Source organism: Benincasa hispida, chromosome 9 (genome assembly GCF_009727055.1).
Source record: "Benincasa hispida cultivar B227 chromosome 9, ASM972705v1, whole genome shotgun sequence".
NCBI lineage: Eukaryota > Viridiplantae > Streptophyta > Magnoliopsida > Cucurbitales > Cucurbitaceae > Benincasa > Benincasa hispida.
Genome location: NC_052357.1, coordinates 64,053,241 through 64,072,419, shown reverse-complemented (window position 1 = coordinate 64,072,419; position 19,179 = coordinate 64,053,241). Strand labels below are relative to the sequence as shown.

The window sequence follows — 19,179 nt, the reverse complement described above, 5'->3', positions numbered from 1 at the left end:
TAAAAGATGAAATGGTTACGGAAATGAATTTAAATTTTTAATTTTGTGAAAATGTCAATTTTGCTTTTTTTTTTGACACAAATGTTTGACTATAGAAAATTTAGTAAACTAGGTTCACGTTGACATAGTATATCGATAATGATTTTCATACTCAGTTATTTTATATCAATAGAATATAAATAATATTTCATTTAGGACAGATTGTAAGACTGGTTATAATTATATCCTATAACTTTCAATTTAAAAATTGAGTTCCTTGAACTTATACAAGTGTTAAAGTAGACACTTAAACTTCATAATCGTAGAAATTATAAACAATTGAATGTGTGATCCAATTTTTATCATTTTTGAGTAAGTTTTTATGAGGACTCAGTGTTTACAATCGGTTTTTATGAGGGCTCAGTTTTTACAATTGATGTAATTGCAACTACCATCATACTTATGGATGATTTTTGCAATTTGTATTTTCATTTAATTTCTACCATAGTTGTTTGCATGATTTATCAATAGAAAAGAAATATTAATTTTCAATTGGTGATAATTAACGTGTATATTTTTTATTCGTTTTCATCACTGATATACCTTATCAATAGGTTTTAAATGGTACATCAGTTTGACACTTTCTTCCATTATAATTTTCCATATTTATCAATGCATATCTTTCCCATGACAATATAAAGATTAATTTTCAACCTTCTTGCTGATCTGACCATGTAATTTTTATACAAAATATAATTAAAAATATTTTTTTTATTTAAAAAAAAACAACAAAAAAAAACAAAACAGAACAGAACCATCAAACAAACAAAATTCACCATATGATTATCCAGGGTTTTTTTGGGTGAGATCAATTTATTATTCGGTTTAATTACGAGTCTAATTGTATATAACATATTTTGTTCCCCTTGTTATCTAAAAAACTCGTCTTTGATTGTAACAAATTTCATCATGCATTACATATTCTCAAGTAATGAATGAACAAACACAAACGCAATAGCGACAACTTCAAATTCTTCACTTCAAAAGAAATACAAAAGAAAAATCATTAGATCCCCGTTTAAATGTAGAGAGCTGTATGATTGGTGAGCAACTATCAATCTCTTTTCTATTATTATTATTAACACATTAAAAATAATAATGCAAAAGGCTAAAAATATATTCAACATAATATACTTCAGTCATCTAATAATGACCCATGTCTGTAAATTACCATTTTTTTCCTGAAGAAAATACAACTTAGAACACATCAGGGCTGCCTATATTTAATCTAGTCTCACGAGCATGATTACCCAAATTGTTAACGTGCTCAAAGCTCCAAATATTGGCATCGGATGCTACCTGAAAAATATCGCCCATTAAGGGCTCTCTATAGACATAAAGTTCTCAAGCATATGAACTCCCCACCGCAATCTAACGCGACACGACAATATGACAATTATTTGTGAGTACTCCATCAAAAAACTAATTTGCATCCATACTAAAATCGTCTTCATCTCCAGAATCAGAGCATTATTATATCCTTCCAGAGCTAGACCAATTCTTTAACCAAAACGAAGGTCTTAAACATGGAAAAATTGTCAAATTTTCAATTAAAAAAGAAAGACAAGCTATAATAAAAATCTACATTCAGTAAGGTCAAAACAAACTTGGAAAACAAGTGTATTCAATAAATCATCAGCAGATCAGAAACTTATTTTTGTTCTCCTATGAAAGGTGAGAAGCAACAAAATGTATGTTTCAAAAACTGGAATTCCAGTATTACTGGTGAAATGCTAAGGAGCAATCCTCTGTGGATCACGGGGGAACAAAGATGTTTTGCGAATGTTATTCAAACCACAAAAAAGCATCACCACACGCTCCAAACCTACTCCAAATCCACCATGTGGAGGGGCGCCGTATCTGCAAAGAAAGCATTCATGTGAAGAAAAACCACATCAAAACGCTGGCATCACAATCAAATCGAACCTTGCTCATTCAGTTAAATTTAAACTTTGAGTGAAGGAGAAAACAAAGAGAAATATACCTGAACGAATCAATATATGTTGCTATCGTTTTTACATCAATGCCACATGCTTGAGCACGTTCAGCTAGAAATTCTGGCACGTGGACACGCTGAGCCCCAGAAATGATTTCTTCCCCTGCGTGGATAACAAAGTTTTAAGTTACCATGATGCATCTATTATAAATTTTGTTCCGTAAAATGAATATGCACCCCAAATTTTAAGGAAGAATGCAGTAAGACAATTACAGTGATGTAATATGTAATGTATACCTCGAATAAAGACATCAAATGAGTTACTGTACGTCGGGTTATCATAGCAAGGCATAGTGTAGAATGGCCTAACAGCCAAAGGATAGCGGTGAAGAATGTAGAACTCTGTGCCATATCTATAATTAGGAAAGTTTGATCAGCATTCTTCAGATACAAGAATTGAACAAAATCATAAGTTCGTAATTAAATAACCAAGAACCCGAATTACTTCTCTAAGACGAGTTGCCCCAATTTCCTCTCAGCCTCTGTATTAAGATCCCCAAGAGGATCAATTTCAGTGCCAGCATCCTATGCAGAGTTTATACATAACAAAAAGGAAAATGTCATGACATTTGGGACTTCAGATATTTTGATGATTTGTAAGGGAAAGAGTCGGGACCAATAACCTTCAACATCTGAATTCCTTCCTCAAATGTAAGTCGAAGAGTGTTTCGCAAATACTGCATATTCATGAACACAAATCAAAGATGGAAATGAGAGGAAATCATTCAACTATCACAACTCAGTCATATATCCACATTTTACATATCTTCTATTGGCACAAATCCATAACCAAAAGAATGTTAACATTTTGGTCCGCGCTATGAAAATTTATACGAAGAAAGCAATCGGTAAAGAAGTTCACCTTCAAAGGTTCAAAGGGATACTGTCTATCGATTGCTTCAAGCTCCTTCTTACAGTTTTGATTCAAACTGTCAAACATCGAGACGAATAATCGGTCCACAATGTTCATGACCTGCACTAAAACAGAAGGAAAAAAGTCAGATCAAATATCAAATAAATATGGCCAAGACAAATGGAAAGCCAACTTAGAGCATTACCTCAGAATAATGAGACTTGATCTCCATTTCAACATCAAGTCCTGTAAATTCACATAAATGTCTGTGTGTGTATGAGTCCTCTGCTCTAAAAACAGGACCAATCTCAAATACGCGCCCAAAGTCACCACAGATGGCCATTTGCTTATGTAACTGAGGTGATTGAGCCAGGCAAGCAGGTTGGCCTTTGTAATCCAACTTAAAAACAGAAGCACCACCTTCACTAGAACCTCCAATCAATTTCGGAGTGTGGATTTCAACAAAGTCCTCAGCATAAAGGAATTGTCTAAATATCTGCATAATGAAAATATAGTCAATGACCTCATTTCTTTTAACATGAGAAATGAAACCACAAGGGGAAATAGGTTTACATTCAAATTCCTTGTTTACAATCATTTTTAGAGGGAAACAAAAATTTCATTGATGAATGAACTAGAAAGCCCACCAAAGGTGAGTTACAAGAAAGGATTCCACTTGCTTAAAAAGTAGAGAGACTAGTCTTTAAAGGGAAATGAAAAATTACACCAATATAAAGCATTAAAAAGAATAAACTCCAAGAAACCCTATAAAAGTGCAGGTGTCATTGAAAATTCGCCCATCCTTTCACACCAAAGAAACCAAAAGAAAGAGCAATTAATGGCAACCAAAGGGTTTTCACGTTCCCTTTGAAAGGATAGCCCACCAAAATCAAGGATAACAGGTAACTAAAAACTGTTCCCGGGCAAAGCAGTACACCATCCAAAATCAGAATTATCATAGCACATAATACACCATGAGGGTGAGGGAAAGAAATGGGGCACCGGTGTTGAAGTCAATCCATGAAGGTCAAAAGTTGTGGTGGAGGTCTTTCGGTCTATATCAAGTGCAATCTTGGAGTAATTTTAAAGGGAAGTTGATAGGTGGGGGAAGCCATGAAAGGGATGGTCGGAGATTTAACAGCTAGAGAGGGTGAGGGAGAGGGGAACAATTTTGTTCAACTAAAGAATATAATCGTCACACTTTTTTTCTTCACATCTGGAGTGAAGGATTTTTTTTAAAAAAATAGGGATGCCCTCCCTATTTTATTTTTTATTATTTATTTATTTTTGCTCAATGAAAAGTTGTTCTTATAAAAAAAAAACAAAAGGGGGATGCCGTTAATAGTGGAATGGTATTTTTCCTCATCTACAATAACATCGAGAAAGACTCGATCACTAGCTTAATCATAATGTAAACATAACTCGACAACTCCCTTAATAAATCTACAAACCAAAACAAGGCATTACACAGAAATATAATGGATACATAGTACGAAAACTATCCTGATGATACTAAATGTAAATGCCATCAAAGGCTCTAACTCTGATAGATGAAACCACAAAAGGTTCATCTGTCGACAATTTTTATTTTTTTTTTATTTTTGTTAAAACGTATTTTCATAGAAAATGATGAAATAATAAACAAGGCAAAAACAAAAACAAGACAACCCTCAAACCCTATTAAACAAGGGGTCCCAATCCAAAAGGAAAGGACTCAGCTGATAATTACAAAAAACACTATTAAGATACACTCACAAGCTAAAGATCTCCAATGAACAATGCAACGCGAACAGAAACAAGCAGGCTGACAATGATAGCTATAGCTACCGAGATCAGCTTAGAATAAAGCCCGCATACTTCAATGTCATCCCAGATAACCATCGATTTAGATCAACAGACAGAGGAACCAGAAAAAACATAAACTAACAGAGAGAACTCACCTTTCCAACATAGCTTTGAATGCGAAAAATTCCTTGATTAGCTGAAGTTCGCGTATCGAGGACTCTGTAGTTCAAACGCGTATCCTGATTAACGCGTACTAGTTGCTCACCAGCCTGCGGGCAACAAATGAGTCTGACGTTAAATAGGAGGTCTACAAACCTCTCTTTAAAATGGTGATGAAAAAGATCATTAGAACGTGAACAACTACGCTAAACAGTTACGAAGAAGATCACATCAAAAGAAAGCGAATACAAAGTATACCTGCAACGCTTTCTCAATTTCAGCTTCACTACGGGCAGCATCTTCAAGATTTATAGGCAGAGTCGGCATTGCCTTACTGATGCAATATACTTTCCTCACTTGAATTTCCACCTGTTGCGTAGCACCTTTGATGGCAACATTGGGCAAGGACACGACTCCTTCAACATCGACGATCGACTCACGGCTCAATCCATCGACATACTTCACCATCTGGCGACTAACGAGCTCCGGCTGCTCCGACACGACGCATTGCACGGTGAATCCCTTTTCTCTCACCACCAAAAACGACATCTTCTTGCCAACAGCACGAATCGTCTGAATACGACCCCGCAGAATCACATACTTGTCTTTAAGCTCCGCCGTCAAAGCGCCGACCTGAGTCCAGTTTTCAATATCCTTAGCCTCCTTGGATTGGAGATCGGAGAGTGGTACATCACCATAGTTAGAGGCAAGTAGGTCGTCCTCGACATTGAGAGACGAAATACCAGATTCGGCAGCTGCTTCCTGGCGACGGCGGAGCTTTTCCTGCTTGGCAGCCTCCTTCTTGGCGGCTTTCTTGCTGACGGCTTTGGAAGATTCGTCACCAGCGGACGGCGGCTCGCCAATCGGCGTTTCGGATGAAGCGGACATGGTTGGAGGATATGGAAATGAGAAGGCAGATTAGGGTATTGAAGGAAAATGGATGAATGGAATGAGGAAATGAAAGAGAGAAACCCTGTTTCTCAGTCAGCGAAGACGGCCCGTGGTAAGATGGGCTGGCCAAATACAAGGGGCGATACTTGGTGTTCGAAGGTTTCGGGCGCAACTATGAACCGATCCGAACCGAACCGACGGTTGGTTATTAGTTATGTATATGGTTTGGTTCGGTTTTGGTTGTTACAAAACCCCAGGCCGAACCGAGTATATATTGTTATGTTTTTTTTCTCCTCTAGGGGGAAAAAAATAATTTTTTGGTTTGTAGGTTTTAGGTATGCTTTGCATTTGGTTTGTAATTTTAAAAAATGTTATACTTTTATCCTTGAGTTAGTTTCTATCTGGTTCGTAGATTTTAAATCAATACATTTATATATTTAAGTTTTGAGTTTTATTTGACTTCGAGATTTTAACTTTTAATATTGATTTTGTTGAGTTGTATGTCCTAAAACTCGCAGTTTGTAATGTTAAAGCACCTTCTATTATCAATAAAAATGTTATTAAAATTTATTCAATAAAACTATTATTGAATATGTAAATTACATTCAAAAAACTAAAGGTCCATGACTATTATATGAATTATTGATCAAGTTCAATGAATAGTCAAAACAGTATATAGTATACAAATAAGGTTGGGTAGTAACACTGTCGGATGCGGCCCATTTGTAGTTGTTATAATTTGTTGTAAAGTGCTATAAATGAAGTGATCCTGATTCGTTCATGTATCGACATGAGGAGCAGGGGCATCATATGCAATGTGTTTGCATAAGATCGGACCAATAAATAAGTCATCATTACTTTATAACGTTGTTTACGACTAACTATTTCAAATCGATGACCTACGTAACTCGACCTTAATCACGAACTAACTATGAACTCTTGTTTATTCGACATTATCCTTAGATTTGCATAGGTGATGGTTGGCTCAACAGCGCCGACTCAATAAGTCTCCCATTTCAAGGTAAGACCAGGTAAATAGTTTGGGACATAGGCAAGACGAAATTCCAACCTACCATTTTAGGGAAGGTAGAGAGGTCGTTCTATTAAGTACTAAATCCAAGTCTCGAACAAAGGACTCCACCATCTCATTGGCTCGAGAGGGATTCGGTTTAGTGATTGGATCACAAACCAATTGTTCATTAGAGGATCAGTAGGACTTAACAAGCGACATGTAATTTCGGGGGTAACAATTGACCCGACTGTAATTACAAATGATCTATGAATGGTCGACTTACTTGATATGGTTAAATCAAGTAGAGAGACATATATCTATAGTGAGGATAGTGCAGCTACAATGATATGTCTCATTAGTTAATGAATATTGATTAATTTGATTTAAAGAGTTTAGTCAATTAATCTCAAATCATCTCATGATCTGTAGGTCCATAAGGTCCCTCTAGTAGCTCGTAAATCTTGGATTAATATAATATATTGAGTGAATTTGAAGTGTTCAAATTCAATTTGGAAATTTAATTTGAAGTGTTTGAATTTTAAATTAGGATTTGAATTTGAATTGTTCAATTTCAAATTAGGGTTTGGAAAATTATATTCGACATAATTGACGTCTAATTTATTGAAACTAAACGTAATTGGAATGTTTAAAATATTTAAATGACGATTTAAATATTATTAATTATGCGAATAGGGTTCATGTTTGAATTATTTGTTTGGTTAATTTAGTATTTGATATTAAATTATTATTTTTAATTAATTAATTTAACGTGTTTAATTAGTTACTTAAAAATTAAATTAAATTTCAATTATCAAATTCAATTTGAGAAATTGAATTTGTTTTTTTATTAAAAATTTTTAAATTTAATAAATAAAAGTTGAAAATAAATTTAAGATAGTGGAAATTTCCAAGTTTTTTGGTTGTGAGGTGGATTAGTCTCAAATCCAATACCTCGATTGAAGTATCATATGGCTGCTTCATTAAGTGCTTGCATGAGTTGAAAGAATACAAGCTTCAAATTTGGAAATTGAAGATGGGGATGGATGCATAATTTCAAATTTTGAGAAACTCTCCTCTCTCTCTCTCAAACCATTTTTGTTTCCTCATTCAATTCCTTTCAATTATGAGTTCCATCATTCAAATATAAGTTGGAGAATAGTAGATAAAACACTCTCTGTGGTCTACTATTGATTTGAAGGTCAAATTCGTGGAGAACAACTTAGATTCGAAGGAATTCTTCAAAAGTATTAGTTTTTAAAACCATTTTTCTTTGAAATTCTTTTCATGCATGCTTTTAGAACTCAAATTAAATGCAATTAAAGTGTTTATTGATTCTGATTGCTTCCGCTATACGATTATACTTTCAATCAGATTTTTCATTAGATTCTCACTTGCCAGTAGTTGGTGTTAATGTTTATCAATTAATTTAAAATAATTATAATTAAATCGATTTTCATTAATTTTCTATCACCATTAAAAATTTTCCATCATGACTCTTTTAAATCAGTTTATTGAAAGTTAACAGACAAATACCAAAATGATCATTGGTACAAACTCAATGATGAAAGTACAAAATATTGAAACATAAGGATCAGATGAAAACTAAGATCAAAACTTAAATGTAAAAATATAATATTTCGAGTCATAAAAACTAAATAGAAATTAAACTCAAACTCATGAATAAAATTGTAACACTTTAAAATATATATACCAAATGAAAACTAAACTTGAAACTAAAGACTTCAAGGATATCGTTCCTTCTTTTATATACATACATACCTATATATATATTCCTTTCTAAAATATCCCTAGTTGATTAGAGTATGTTTTAAAATCTTTTTATATAAAAATAAATAAATAAACTACTCATTTGGTTTTGAACTCGAGTGTGTTTGATTGATGGGTTGTTAAACTCATAAAATACATATTTAGTATCTCAATATTTGAATTTTTTAAAATCCATAGGTTTACTAGACACAAAAATTGAAATTTATAATTTTAATTGACATGAAATTCAATTTTACATCTAAAAGAACAATTATTTTTTTAAAAAAATAAAGTTTTTGTTTGGTAGCCATTTTGTTCTTTTGTTTTTGTTTTTGAAAATTAAGCATATGAACACTAATTCCACATCCAAACTCATTCACTTGTTATCTATTTTTAAAATTTTGCAAAAAAATTAACCATTATATGAAAGACGCAAATCACAGTGTAAAAAATGTGGATGAAATAGACTTAATTTTAAAAAGCAAAAACAAAAAACCAAATGATTACCAAGTGAGACCTAAATATTTGTGAACCTATTAAATATTAAGTTGGAACTTTAATTAGAATGTAGTACATAGAAAAGAAAAAAAAAAAAAAAAGAAGAAAAAGCATGTTTGAAAGTCTAGATCAAATAAACACAAAAAACTCAAATTTGCCCTACTAAACTTATATTTTAACTTTTCTTGTATGCTATAGTAATAAAAAAACAAAAAGGAGAAACACAACAAAAACAAAAGCTTAATAACAAAGCTCCAAAAGCGAACATAGCTCAAGTATCATATAGATGTCCTAACACCCAGAGATATCATCTACAATGTCCCTTACTTGTGGACTTGAAATATGTAGAAGACCCAATAGGTACAAACCAATATTGACTAGAGAGAAAAGAACATTGTGAGAGTTTGAACACAATACCTCATGACCACAAAACCACCCAAAGTGTTGAAAAATGATGGTCCCTAACTTTACTAGCATAGATTGCTAAAAGTGTAATTAACTAAGGGCTTGTTTGATAACGTCCTCCTTTTCCATTTCATGTTTTTTGTTTCATGTTTCCTACGTTTTAATAACTAGAAACAGGAAAATGTTTGATATTTATTGTTTCTTGAACAAAAAAATAATAAAAACATAAACTTGTTTGATAATCATTTATTGTTTTTCGTTTGTTGTTTTTTTTATATTTTCTCCTATTTTATAGTTCAAATATAATTTAAACATGTAAAAATTAAAATATGTAACATGCATAAATATATATAACAAATAACTACAAAAAAAAATACATTATCAATTATACACAAATCCCCGTGAAAATTGAATAGTAACAATAGAATTGTTTCTATCATTCATATGTTGTTGAAATTTGATTTGCAATATTATTTCTCATTCAAGTCACTTATCTCAAATGACGTTGATTCAAATCCAACCAAATTATATTATTATGTTAATGTTGTTGTTGTAAAATATTAAATGAATGTCTTAGTAAACAAAATTTATTAAAGGTTAAAATCTAACCGGTTTTGAAGATATTAAAAGTAAGAAATTTAAATTTAAATAACATATAAACATGCCTATTGCAAAATTTAAAATTCAAAATTCAAAAAAATTTAAATATACATCTTACAAATTTAAAACTTTGAAAACTAAAATAATATACCAATCTAAATATTGAAAATGGAAAATTATACCAACATATAAATATAAAATATAATAAATAAAAATAAAAGAATTAAAGTGAAGTAAATGAATGTCTTTAACAAGTAAAATTTATAAATGGTAAAATCTATCCAGATTTGAAGTTACTAAAAGTAAGAAATTTAAAATTCAAAATTCAAGAAACATTTAAATATACAACTTACAAATTTAAAACTTTGAAAATTAAAATAATATATAAATCTAAATATTGAAAAATTTAAAATTTAAAATTATACCAACATATAAATATAAAATATAATAAATAAAAATAAAAGAATTTAAATACACATATTACGAATTTAAAACTTTGAAAACTAAAATAATATATAAATCTAAATATTGGAAATTTTAAAATTGAAAACTATACAACATATAAATATAAAATATAATAAATAAAAATAAAAGAAAGAAAGAAATATAAAACTAAAGCAGAAAAAGAAAAAGGAGAAATGACTGACCTGAGAATTTCCCAAGACGTTTGAGCTTGAAGAAAACTAGGACACACCTGCTAACCAAGACAAGGACTAATTTCTGTTACATTTAGGAATAAATATAACTAGAATAAAATTGGAATAGAGAGAAACTACTTTTTTTTTTTTTTTTTTTTAATTTCTTAAATTTAGTCTCATTTTTAAAAATATTTCTAAAATTCTAGAAACAAGAAACGGAAACCGTTATCAAACAAGTCAGTTTTTTAAAGAATGAAGAACAAAAACAAGAAACAAGAATAACGTAATCAAATGGGTCCTAAATTTTATTTCTCTTACTATAAATAAGTATTATGACGATGGAATAGAAGAACATAAATCATGAATATAAGCAATAAAAGTCAGTTTTAACTAAGAATGGGTAAGGATGACCCACATCAATGGGGAACATGACCCGTCCCGAATTGCAATAGCTTTGACAAAAATCGTCGGTCCAAAAGGTGAATGAATGTTTCCGAAGTTCAAACATATGTTACTTGTAGCTAAACTATGATGCCGTCATAAATTTTAATTTACTTACATAATTTTATCATTGTAAATACTATCTTCGAGTGATTCATCATTTTATCTTCTCATCTCTTTCAAACTTGCTTCTATCCAACTTTTGAGTTAGGTAGAATGTCATTTCACCGAATTAATGCAATATTTTATTTATTAAAAAAACAATTATATTTAATTTAAAAATGTCTAATAGGTCACTAAACGAAATATTAATTTTATTTTTGAATTGTGTTTGTTTTCTCATTGCTTTTATACAACAATCTTAATTTTTCTGCAAGAAAACGAAAGAACTCGGGTAAAACTAATGTTTATAAACTTAAAACAAACATACAAACAAAACAGATGGACGGATAAAAATTATTAATTTCATCAGATAGATTTATGATTTATGATATAGTTTAATGAAAATAAAAAGTAGAAATAAATTACTCAACCAATGGGTGAAATAACTATTTAACTAATTTTCATCATCTCCCATGAGAACTCATTTTATGTAGTGAATTTAGCCAGCACCAAATCACAAATAAGATCATAAAATCTGATTTAGAGGGATAGAAAAATAATCAATATTCCACGGTGAAACTACAATTTATCTTAAGCTACTAATATTTCAAGCATTCACAAAAATTTCCTAGAATTTGGGGAACAACTTCCTGCTCCTATCTTCTAAGATATTAAACAAGATCATTGGAAACAACAAATTTCCAGGTCACCGATGGACCAGTGTAATTCAGAATGCCTATTAACACAAAAATTGAAGGATAATAATATCTGCATTGATTAGCATATAAATCATAAAAAAGCCTTACCCATTTGTTTTAGTGATTGGCACAATAGTTTTAAGGTGCTACATCTTGTTTGCTTTTCATCAATTTTCATCATCATCTGAATCAGGTACAACCGCATCAAGAGCAGAGTTAAGAACTGGTCTTTGTCTCAACCTACTTTTGGCACCCACCTTTCTATTTTCATTGCCCATATGGTTATTGCTTCCATCCAGATTCTTACTGCACACCAGTGCGGGATTTTCAACATCGGTCTCTCTTTCGGAATGTACCATTTCATCCTTCTATTTTGCATTTGAGTAATTTGAATCTGAATCGTCGTTACCGTCATCTTTGTCCTCATATTCCTTATTGATATCATCAGCACTATCAAGATCAGCTTCTTTGCTCGTGTTGCTTCTAGTGTCATTATTGCTGCTCTCACCACTATTTCCAGAGACATTGTTCTGATTTCCTTTTTTCTACTGTGCGTGTGATGCATCCCTTGCTCTTTATCATCGGTTTTTTTCACGTTCCTGAACAGTACATCGAACGTAGAAATATAATAACTATGTTGTTTAAATGTACATACAGAATGCAGCATGTTATGCTGAAGACAAAATTTATAGGTAAAATTTATGCAACAGAATTGAAAAAGTAAGCAAAGAGAAAATAACGTGTCCCTCATCGGCCATCCTTTCAAGGAGAAGATCTTATGGAAGAATTTTATAAGTGCTTTCTAATGAAACTTGTGGTTGGAAAAAAAAAAGTGTGAATTTTTACAGATAAGCAACAAAGCATCCACACTTTTACTGAATCTACATCTTTTCTTGCTTTTACTTGAAGTAAACGTTCTTCTCCCTTTTGTAATTATAGTCTATCGTCCCTCATGAAATGGAGGTGTTTATTGTAATTACTCAACAAACAAGGTCTTTTGTAATCTATTTCATGGTTTCTGTTTCCTTAAAAACAAAAACAAAAACAAAAAGATATTGTCCGGCATTGAAAGTAAAGGAGAAAAGAGATAACACAAGGTTTACGTGGGAAACTCTAATATAGGGAGAAAAAACCACGATAGAGAAGTTCTTATTATTTTAATGTCATACATATAAGAAACCCCAACCTAAGATATAAATAGAATGAGGGAAAGCCTAATTTTAGTAGGCATAAAAGAAAAGACAAATATGCCCTTAGGGCTAATGCACCATATTTCAACACTCACCTCAAGTCGAGGCGTAGATATCAACAAAACCCAACTTGCTAACACAAGCTTCAAACGTCTGTCTTGGCAATCATTTGGTAAGAACATCTGCAACTTGTTGGATTGAAGGGACATAGGGAATATAGATAATCCCGTGGTTTAACTTCTCAAGTGTTTGTCAATTTCAACGTGTTTGGTTCTATCATGTTATACTGGATTGTTGGCAATACTGATGGCAGTCTTATTATCACAATACAATTTTATAGGACCCAGACTGTCATGGTGAAGATTAGCCAAAACTTTATGTAACCATATTTCTTCACACACTTTTAGGCTCATAGCTCTATACTCTGCCTCAACACTGCTTCTGGCAACTACACCCTATTTTTTACTTTGTCAGGTCATCAAGTTTCCCCATATAAAGGTACAATATCTCAAGGTTGACTTTCTATCTGTCACTAACCTGTCCAATCTGAGTCATTATATGCTCCGTGTGTCGTATTTTCTAAAAATTAAGCTCTTCCCTGTGGTAGACTTCAAATATCTCAGAATTCGAGTCACTGTTTCCACTTGTTCCTCATATGGATTATGCATGAACTAACTTATCACACTCACAACACAAGAGATGTCGGGCCTAGTATGAGACAGAAAAATCAGTTTTCCTACAAGGCGTCGATACCTCTCCTTATTTACAAGAACTCCTTCCGTAATGTTTTTCAGTTTGCCATTGACCTCAATAAAAGTGTCAATGGGTTTGCATCTAGTCATTCTTGTCTCTTTTAGCAGGTCCAGAGTGTACTTCCGTTGAGACACTAATATTCCTGCTTTCAATCTTGCCACTTCCATCATGAGAAAATACCTCAGACTACCAAGATTTTTTTATCTCAAATTCGTCTGCCATCCTTTGTTTTAGTTTAACAATTTCTGCCTATCATCCTCTAGTAAAATGATATCATCGACATAAACCACCAAAACAATAATCTTCCCTAAAAGTGATTTTTTGGTGAACAATGTATGATCAGAATACCCTTGAACAAACCCTTGGGATTTAACAGACACTATGAACTATCGAACCACGCTCTCGGAGATTGTTTCAACTTATATAAGGACTTTCTGAGTCTGTAAACATGGTTCCAAAATTTAGCTTCGAAACCTGGAGGAGGACTCATGTAAACCTCTTCTTCTAACTCACCATTAAAGAAGGTATTTTTTACATCCAGTTGATGTAGAGACCAATCCTTATTCATAAAAACAAACAGAAGAACTCGGATTGTGTTGAGCTTAGCCACTGGGGAAAAAATTTCTGAATAATCAATGCCATACGTTTGAGTGAACTCTTTAGTAACTAACCTGGCCTTATATCTCTCGAGCGCTCCCTCAGACTTATACTTTACTGTGAACACCCATTTGCAACCAACTGTCTTATGATCTCTAGGGAGAGCCACTAAATCCCAAATTTGGTTCGCATCGAGATCTCTCATTTCTTCCATTACTGTTGCTCTCCACTCGGGAACTTTCATGGCTGCATGCACACTGGTAGGTATGGCTAGGGCATCCAGTTGAATAACGAAAGCCTTAAAAACAGGAGACAAGTTACTATAGGCCATAAAATTGTGCATAGGGTACTTTGTACATGACCTGGTTCCTTTCCTCAGAGCAATTGACATATCAAGAGTTGTATCATAATTGCCAGTTTTCGTCAGTCTTTCTCCTGTATCAAACTTCTGAGACAAATTTTCACCTTCCTGAGTGTCTTCCAGCACCTAATTACCTCATGTAATTTTAACATTCTTTGAGTTCGTTTCACCATCTTCTATGTGCCCAGACTTTTCTTCAAAGATCTTATCTGAAACAATAGGATCTTGAACCTGAGCTGGTTCCGATGCTTGGACACTTTTCGATGGAACGACAGGAATTTCCTGGGTTTCCTTTATGAGATTCTTCCTATAGTATGTTATCCAGGGCATTTGTCTAGTAGGGAGGACAGACCCTGGAATATGAGGACCAAGTTCGCGACTAGGCACTAGAATTTTAGGACCAGGTTCGGGACTATACAAACTGGGTTCAGGAACAGTAGAACTAGGCTAAAGATTGAAACAAATAGGTAGGGAGTATGTGGAATTGTTAGTCTTTTCACTCGTGGTCTCCCCTGAATACGACTAACGGGAAAGAATGGTTCATCTTCAAGGAACGTGACATCCATAGTGACAAAGTACTTTCTGGAAGGTGGGTGAAATATTTGTAGCCTCGCCGATGAAGGGGATGCCCGACAAACACACACTTTTGAGCTCATGGGGCAAACTTAGTTCCGTGGGGACTGATAACGGGCAAAAATGCACGTTATTACAACGCAAAGATATAAAACAATGTGAGTATGCGATGATAAAAACATGTAAAATCGTGTCCAAAAGCATTAAGTTGAGAACATTGCGATCGCATGCGTCCATCGTATTAAAGCAGCTAATTTACTTATTCTGTGCAGGAAAATGCATTGGCACAAAGCAAATTACGATCCAAGGAACTCAGCGCCCGAGTGCATTAGAAGATTGCGACCGCAAAACTATGCGATCGTATGCCTTCGCAAAGATATGCTCAAGAAAGTGGCCGCATAAAGACGGTGCATCAAGGTGAAAGCATAATAAATCATGATAGGATGGAAAGCTGACGACAGTCGAATCCGAATTTAGTTGACAAGCCATTAACGACACACTGTAGCAAGTATATTTAACTTTTCGGTGACCATTAATCGGCGCATCAGACAGAGATTTAATGACCTCCCATCATTACAATCATTTGAGAGAAAAGATTCCTCACCTTAAAGCTTTATAAATACCGAAGACCACCACTGTTAAACGAGTTCCAATTTTGATAGTTCGATATATACACAATTCGCCATATAAGATAGATCATAGATAGCCGTTAGTCTGTAATTCATATACTTAGAAGGCAGAGGCGAGCAAAGAGAGAAGACGCCGAAAGATCATTCTTGGTTAGCTCGAGAGACTGTCGGGAAGTGCTGCAAACAGAGAGAGGGCCAACTCTTACGAAAGCAAGAACATTCTTTTAGGTAGAGCAGAGTAAAACACAGTGTAAAAGCCTCGAGAAGCAAGACAATGCTACCGGGCTTCTTATCCCTATCTTCCATTGTTGTTTTATATTCTGACTTATTTATAAAATGGAATTTGCATCTCAACATCTGTTCAATCTCTTCACATTTCACATGAGTAGCTAAATTTATGAATGGGTTGAGAAGTGCTTAGTTAGCATGACCTAAAATCTTCATTTTATACGACTATGTTGTCTTATTTATGCGTCCTTCACCCTTTAGAGATACTTGAGAGAGTAGTCTAAAGAAAAAACCTAGACTTAAGAGAGTCAGGTTATAATCTAGGCTTGAGAAAGTTATATTAGAATCGCATAAGTGAGAGATAGAGACTTAGAGATAAGTTCTGTTTGCTATCATGCGTCGCCTTGTGTATGTGTGCATCATTCATCATCCATAGACAAGAATAGAGGCTTAGACATAAGTTTTATAAACATTATCGTATGCGTCATAAAATTAGGAACTATGGCATTTGCATTGAGAAATGACATGTTGTTGTGTGTGTGTAGCATGATCGCATAACTTGAACGCAATCTTAGAAAGTGTTAGCTAAATCCCTTCTCAACCCCTTTCCCGCATACTCATTGTAACTTTCGTTGTCATTAACTCTTTACTCAAATCCGCTGCATAGGATTTATACTTTAAACAACATACCAACCAACTATTTATTTTTACTACCGCAAATTAATCAAAATTTACTGCCGCATATTGTCTTAGTAGTCCCCGTGTTCGACCTTGGATTTACTAGGAAACCTAATAAGATTTATACTTGGGTTTTACTAGGAAAACTTGCATGTGCAACGCATAGTTCACCATAACAATTTCACACCATTATTTCATCACATTCACAATGCATCAAGTTTTTACATGTTGCGCTGACAATAAATTTTTTATTTTCCTTGCAGCTTTCCATCTCTGTGCACTACTTCTCCTTCGGTAAGGGAAGAAGCGGGTGTCGTATGAGCGAAGGACAAGTTCCTGAACCCAACTATGACCCAGAGATTGAAAGAAATTTCCGAAGAATAAGAAGAAACAACTACCGACAACGGCAAGAGAAATCCTAACAAACAGAGCACTAAATGTAAATAATATCATGACAAACCCCATTCTCTCGGCACGACCGCAATAGACCCATCTAGAACTATGCGTCGCCCAACCTCTATGATTTCTCACCAGGAATCATGAGGCCAACCTTGGATGGATCGAGGTTCGAGATGAAACCGGTTATGCTGCAGATGATTCAGACTACCAGACTGTTTGGTGGAAGGCGTGGCGAGGATCCGCACGCCCATCTTCGAAGTTTTATTGAAATCTGTAATACTTTTGTGTTCCCAAACATCTCAGCCAAGGGGTTCGACTAACGTTGTTCCCATTTTCACTGTGCGACCAAGCAAGGAAATGGGCCTATTCTTTCGAACCAGGGGAGATCACGTCTTGGGAACAAATAGTTGAAAAGTTCATGAAGAAGTACTTCTCCCCGACAGAGAACGCAAGAAGGAGGAAGTTGATTACAAATTTTGAACAAGATATTGACGAATCATTCAGTGATGTCTGGGCGAGGTTTAAAAGATTAGTGCGAGATTGTCCGCATAATGGCTTACCCTATTGTCTCCAAATGGAAATTTTCTATCACTGATTGAACCCTGCATCGCAGACGACTGCCAATGCGGCAGCAACTAGAGGTCTGCTTGAAAAAACATATGACGAGGCTAAAAATATCCTTGATCGCATTTTGAAGGATCACAGAGATCGGAGGGAAAGCGATCGACGACTTAGAATTAAAGAAGGTGACGCAAGTAATGGGGTCATCGCATCCCTAAAAAATCAAATAAATGCGATGATGAATCTCATACAAGGCATCGAAATCAATAGCCTAGAAATGCAAAGAGGGCAAGTCAACGCAATCGATCAAATGAGCGCAAGTTGTGCCACTTGCGGAGATGCCCATCCGATGGAAGAGTGTCCGAGGAATCCACAATTTGTTTATTTCATAAAGAATAATCCTTTCTCCAATACTTACAACCCTAGGTGGAGAAACCATCCCAATTTTACGTGAAAAATCAATAACAAAACTTTCAACCCATGGCGTAAAAAGAAAGGCCGTCAGGATTTTTCCCCCGAACAAATGGTCAATCGCAAAATCAAGTTAGCAGCTCACAAGCGCCGTAATCTTCATCTCTGGAGAGCTTACTAAAGCAATATATTGAGAAGAATGAAACAGTACTCTAGAATCAGGTGACTTCAATCCACAATCTCGAAATTCAGATAGGACAGATTGTGGGCGAGCTTAAAAGTAGACCGCAAGGGGCGTTGCCAAGTTCAATTGAGCACCTGCGCAACTCAGGGAATACGGGAAAGGAACAATGTCAAGTTGTGACTTTGCGAAGAGGAAAGACAGAAATGGAAGAGAAAAAGGAGCTGAGTAGAACTGCTCCAGTCGCGATGGAACCCCAGACCCCGGTGACTCAAGAGGAAACAGAAGAACAGGAGACGGTAGAACCAGAAGGTTCGTCCACTTCTAAGCCTATGGAACAGGGAACCGTGTACAGCTGCCACCATTTCCTCAGAGACTTAAGAAGAAAAAAAATGATGAAGTGTAGTATCATCGCTTCATGGACATGCTGAAACAGTTACATATCAACATCCCTTTCACTGAAGCGATTGAACAAATGCCAAAATATACGAAGTTTCTGAAGGAATGGTGACGAAGAAAAGAAACACAGGTAAGTTCGCAATGGTAGCGTTAACGCAAAGGTAAAAAACCATTATTCCACTGAAAATGCGCAACCCCGAAAGTTTCACGATACCCTGATCAATTGGCGGGATATACATAGGTCAAGCACTTTGCATCTTGGGGCTAGTATCAACCTAATGCCCCTTTCAATTTTTAAACAGTTGAATGTGGGGTAGCTAGTGCCCACGACGATG

At 34.4% G+C, this 19,179-nt stretch overlaps 1 protein-coding gene and 1 non-coding gene across 2 annotated transcripts; both read right to left on the bottom strand.

Moving 5' to 3' along the window:
* Positions 1 to 1,559: 1,559 nt before the first annotated feature.
* On the bottom strand, positions 1,560 to 5,845 carry LOC120086801 (aspartate--tRNA ligase 2, cytoplasmic). Its single transcript, XM_039043592.1, has 9 exons — positions 5,091 to 5,845; positions 4,829 to 4,942; positions 3,094 to 3,384; positions 2,898 to 3,008; positions 2,659 to 2,712; positions 2,481 to 2,560; positions 2,273 to 2,388; positions 2,024 to 2,138; positions 1,560 to 1,899 (listed from the first exon to the last, which is right to left on the bottom strand). The coding sequence occupies exons 1-9, from the start codon at positions 5,718 to 5,720 to the stop codon at positions 1,773 to 1,775; spliced, it is 1,638 nt and encodes a 545-aa protein (XP_038899520.1). The 5' UTR covers positions 5,721 to 5,845; the 3' UTR covers positions 1,560 to 1,772.
* Positions 5,846 to 17,743: 11,898 nt separating this feature from the next.
* Positions 17,744 to 17,850, bottom strand: LOC120087362. Its single transcript, XR_005484500.1, has one exon. It is a non-coding gene; the product is annotated as a small nucleolar RNA R71 (small nucleolar RNA).
* Between the last annotated feature and the right edge of the window lie 1,329 nt (positions 17,851 to 19,179).

Bases quoted from the DNA above. Each gene is read 5' to 3' on its own strand.
- LOC120086801 (XM_039043592.1), bottom strand. From the start codon at position 5,720: ATGTCCGCTTCATCCGAAACGCCGATTGGCGAGCCGCCGTCCGCTGGT. The intron at 2,561-2,658 runs GTTATTGGTCCC...AACTCTGCATAG, and splicing joins AAGGAATTCAGATGTTGAAG to GATGCTGGCACTGAAATTGA. The intron at 1,900-2,023 runs GTATATTTCTCT...CTTTCTTTGCAG, and splicing joins ACATATATTGATTCGTTCAG to ATACGGCGCCCCTCCACATG.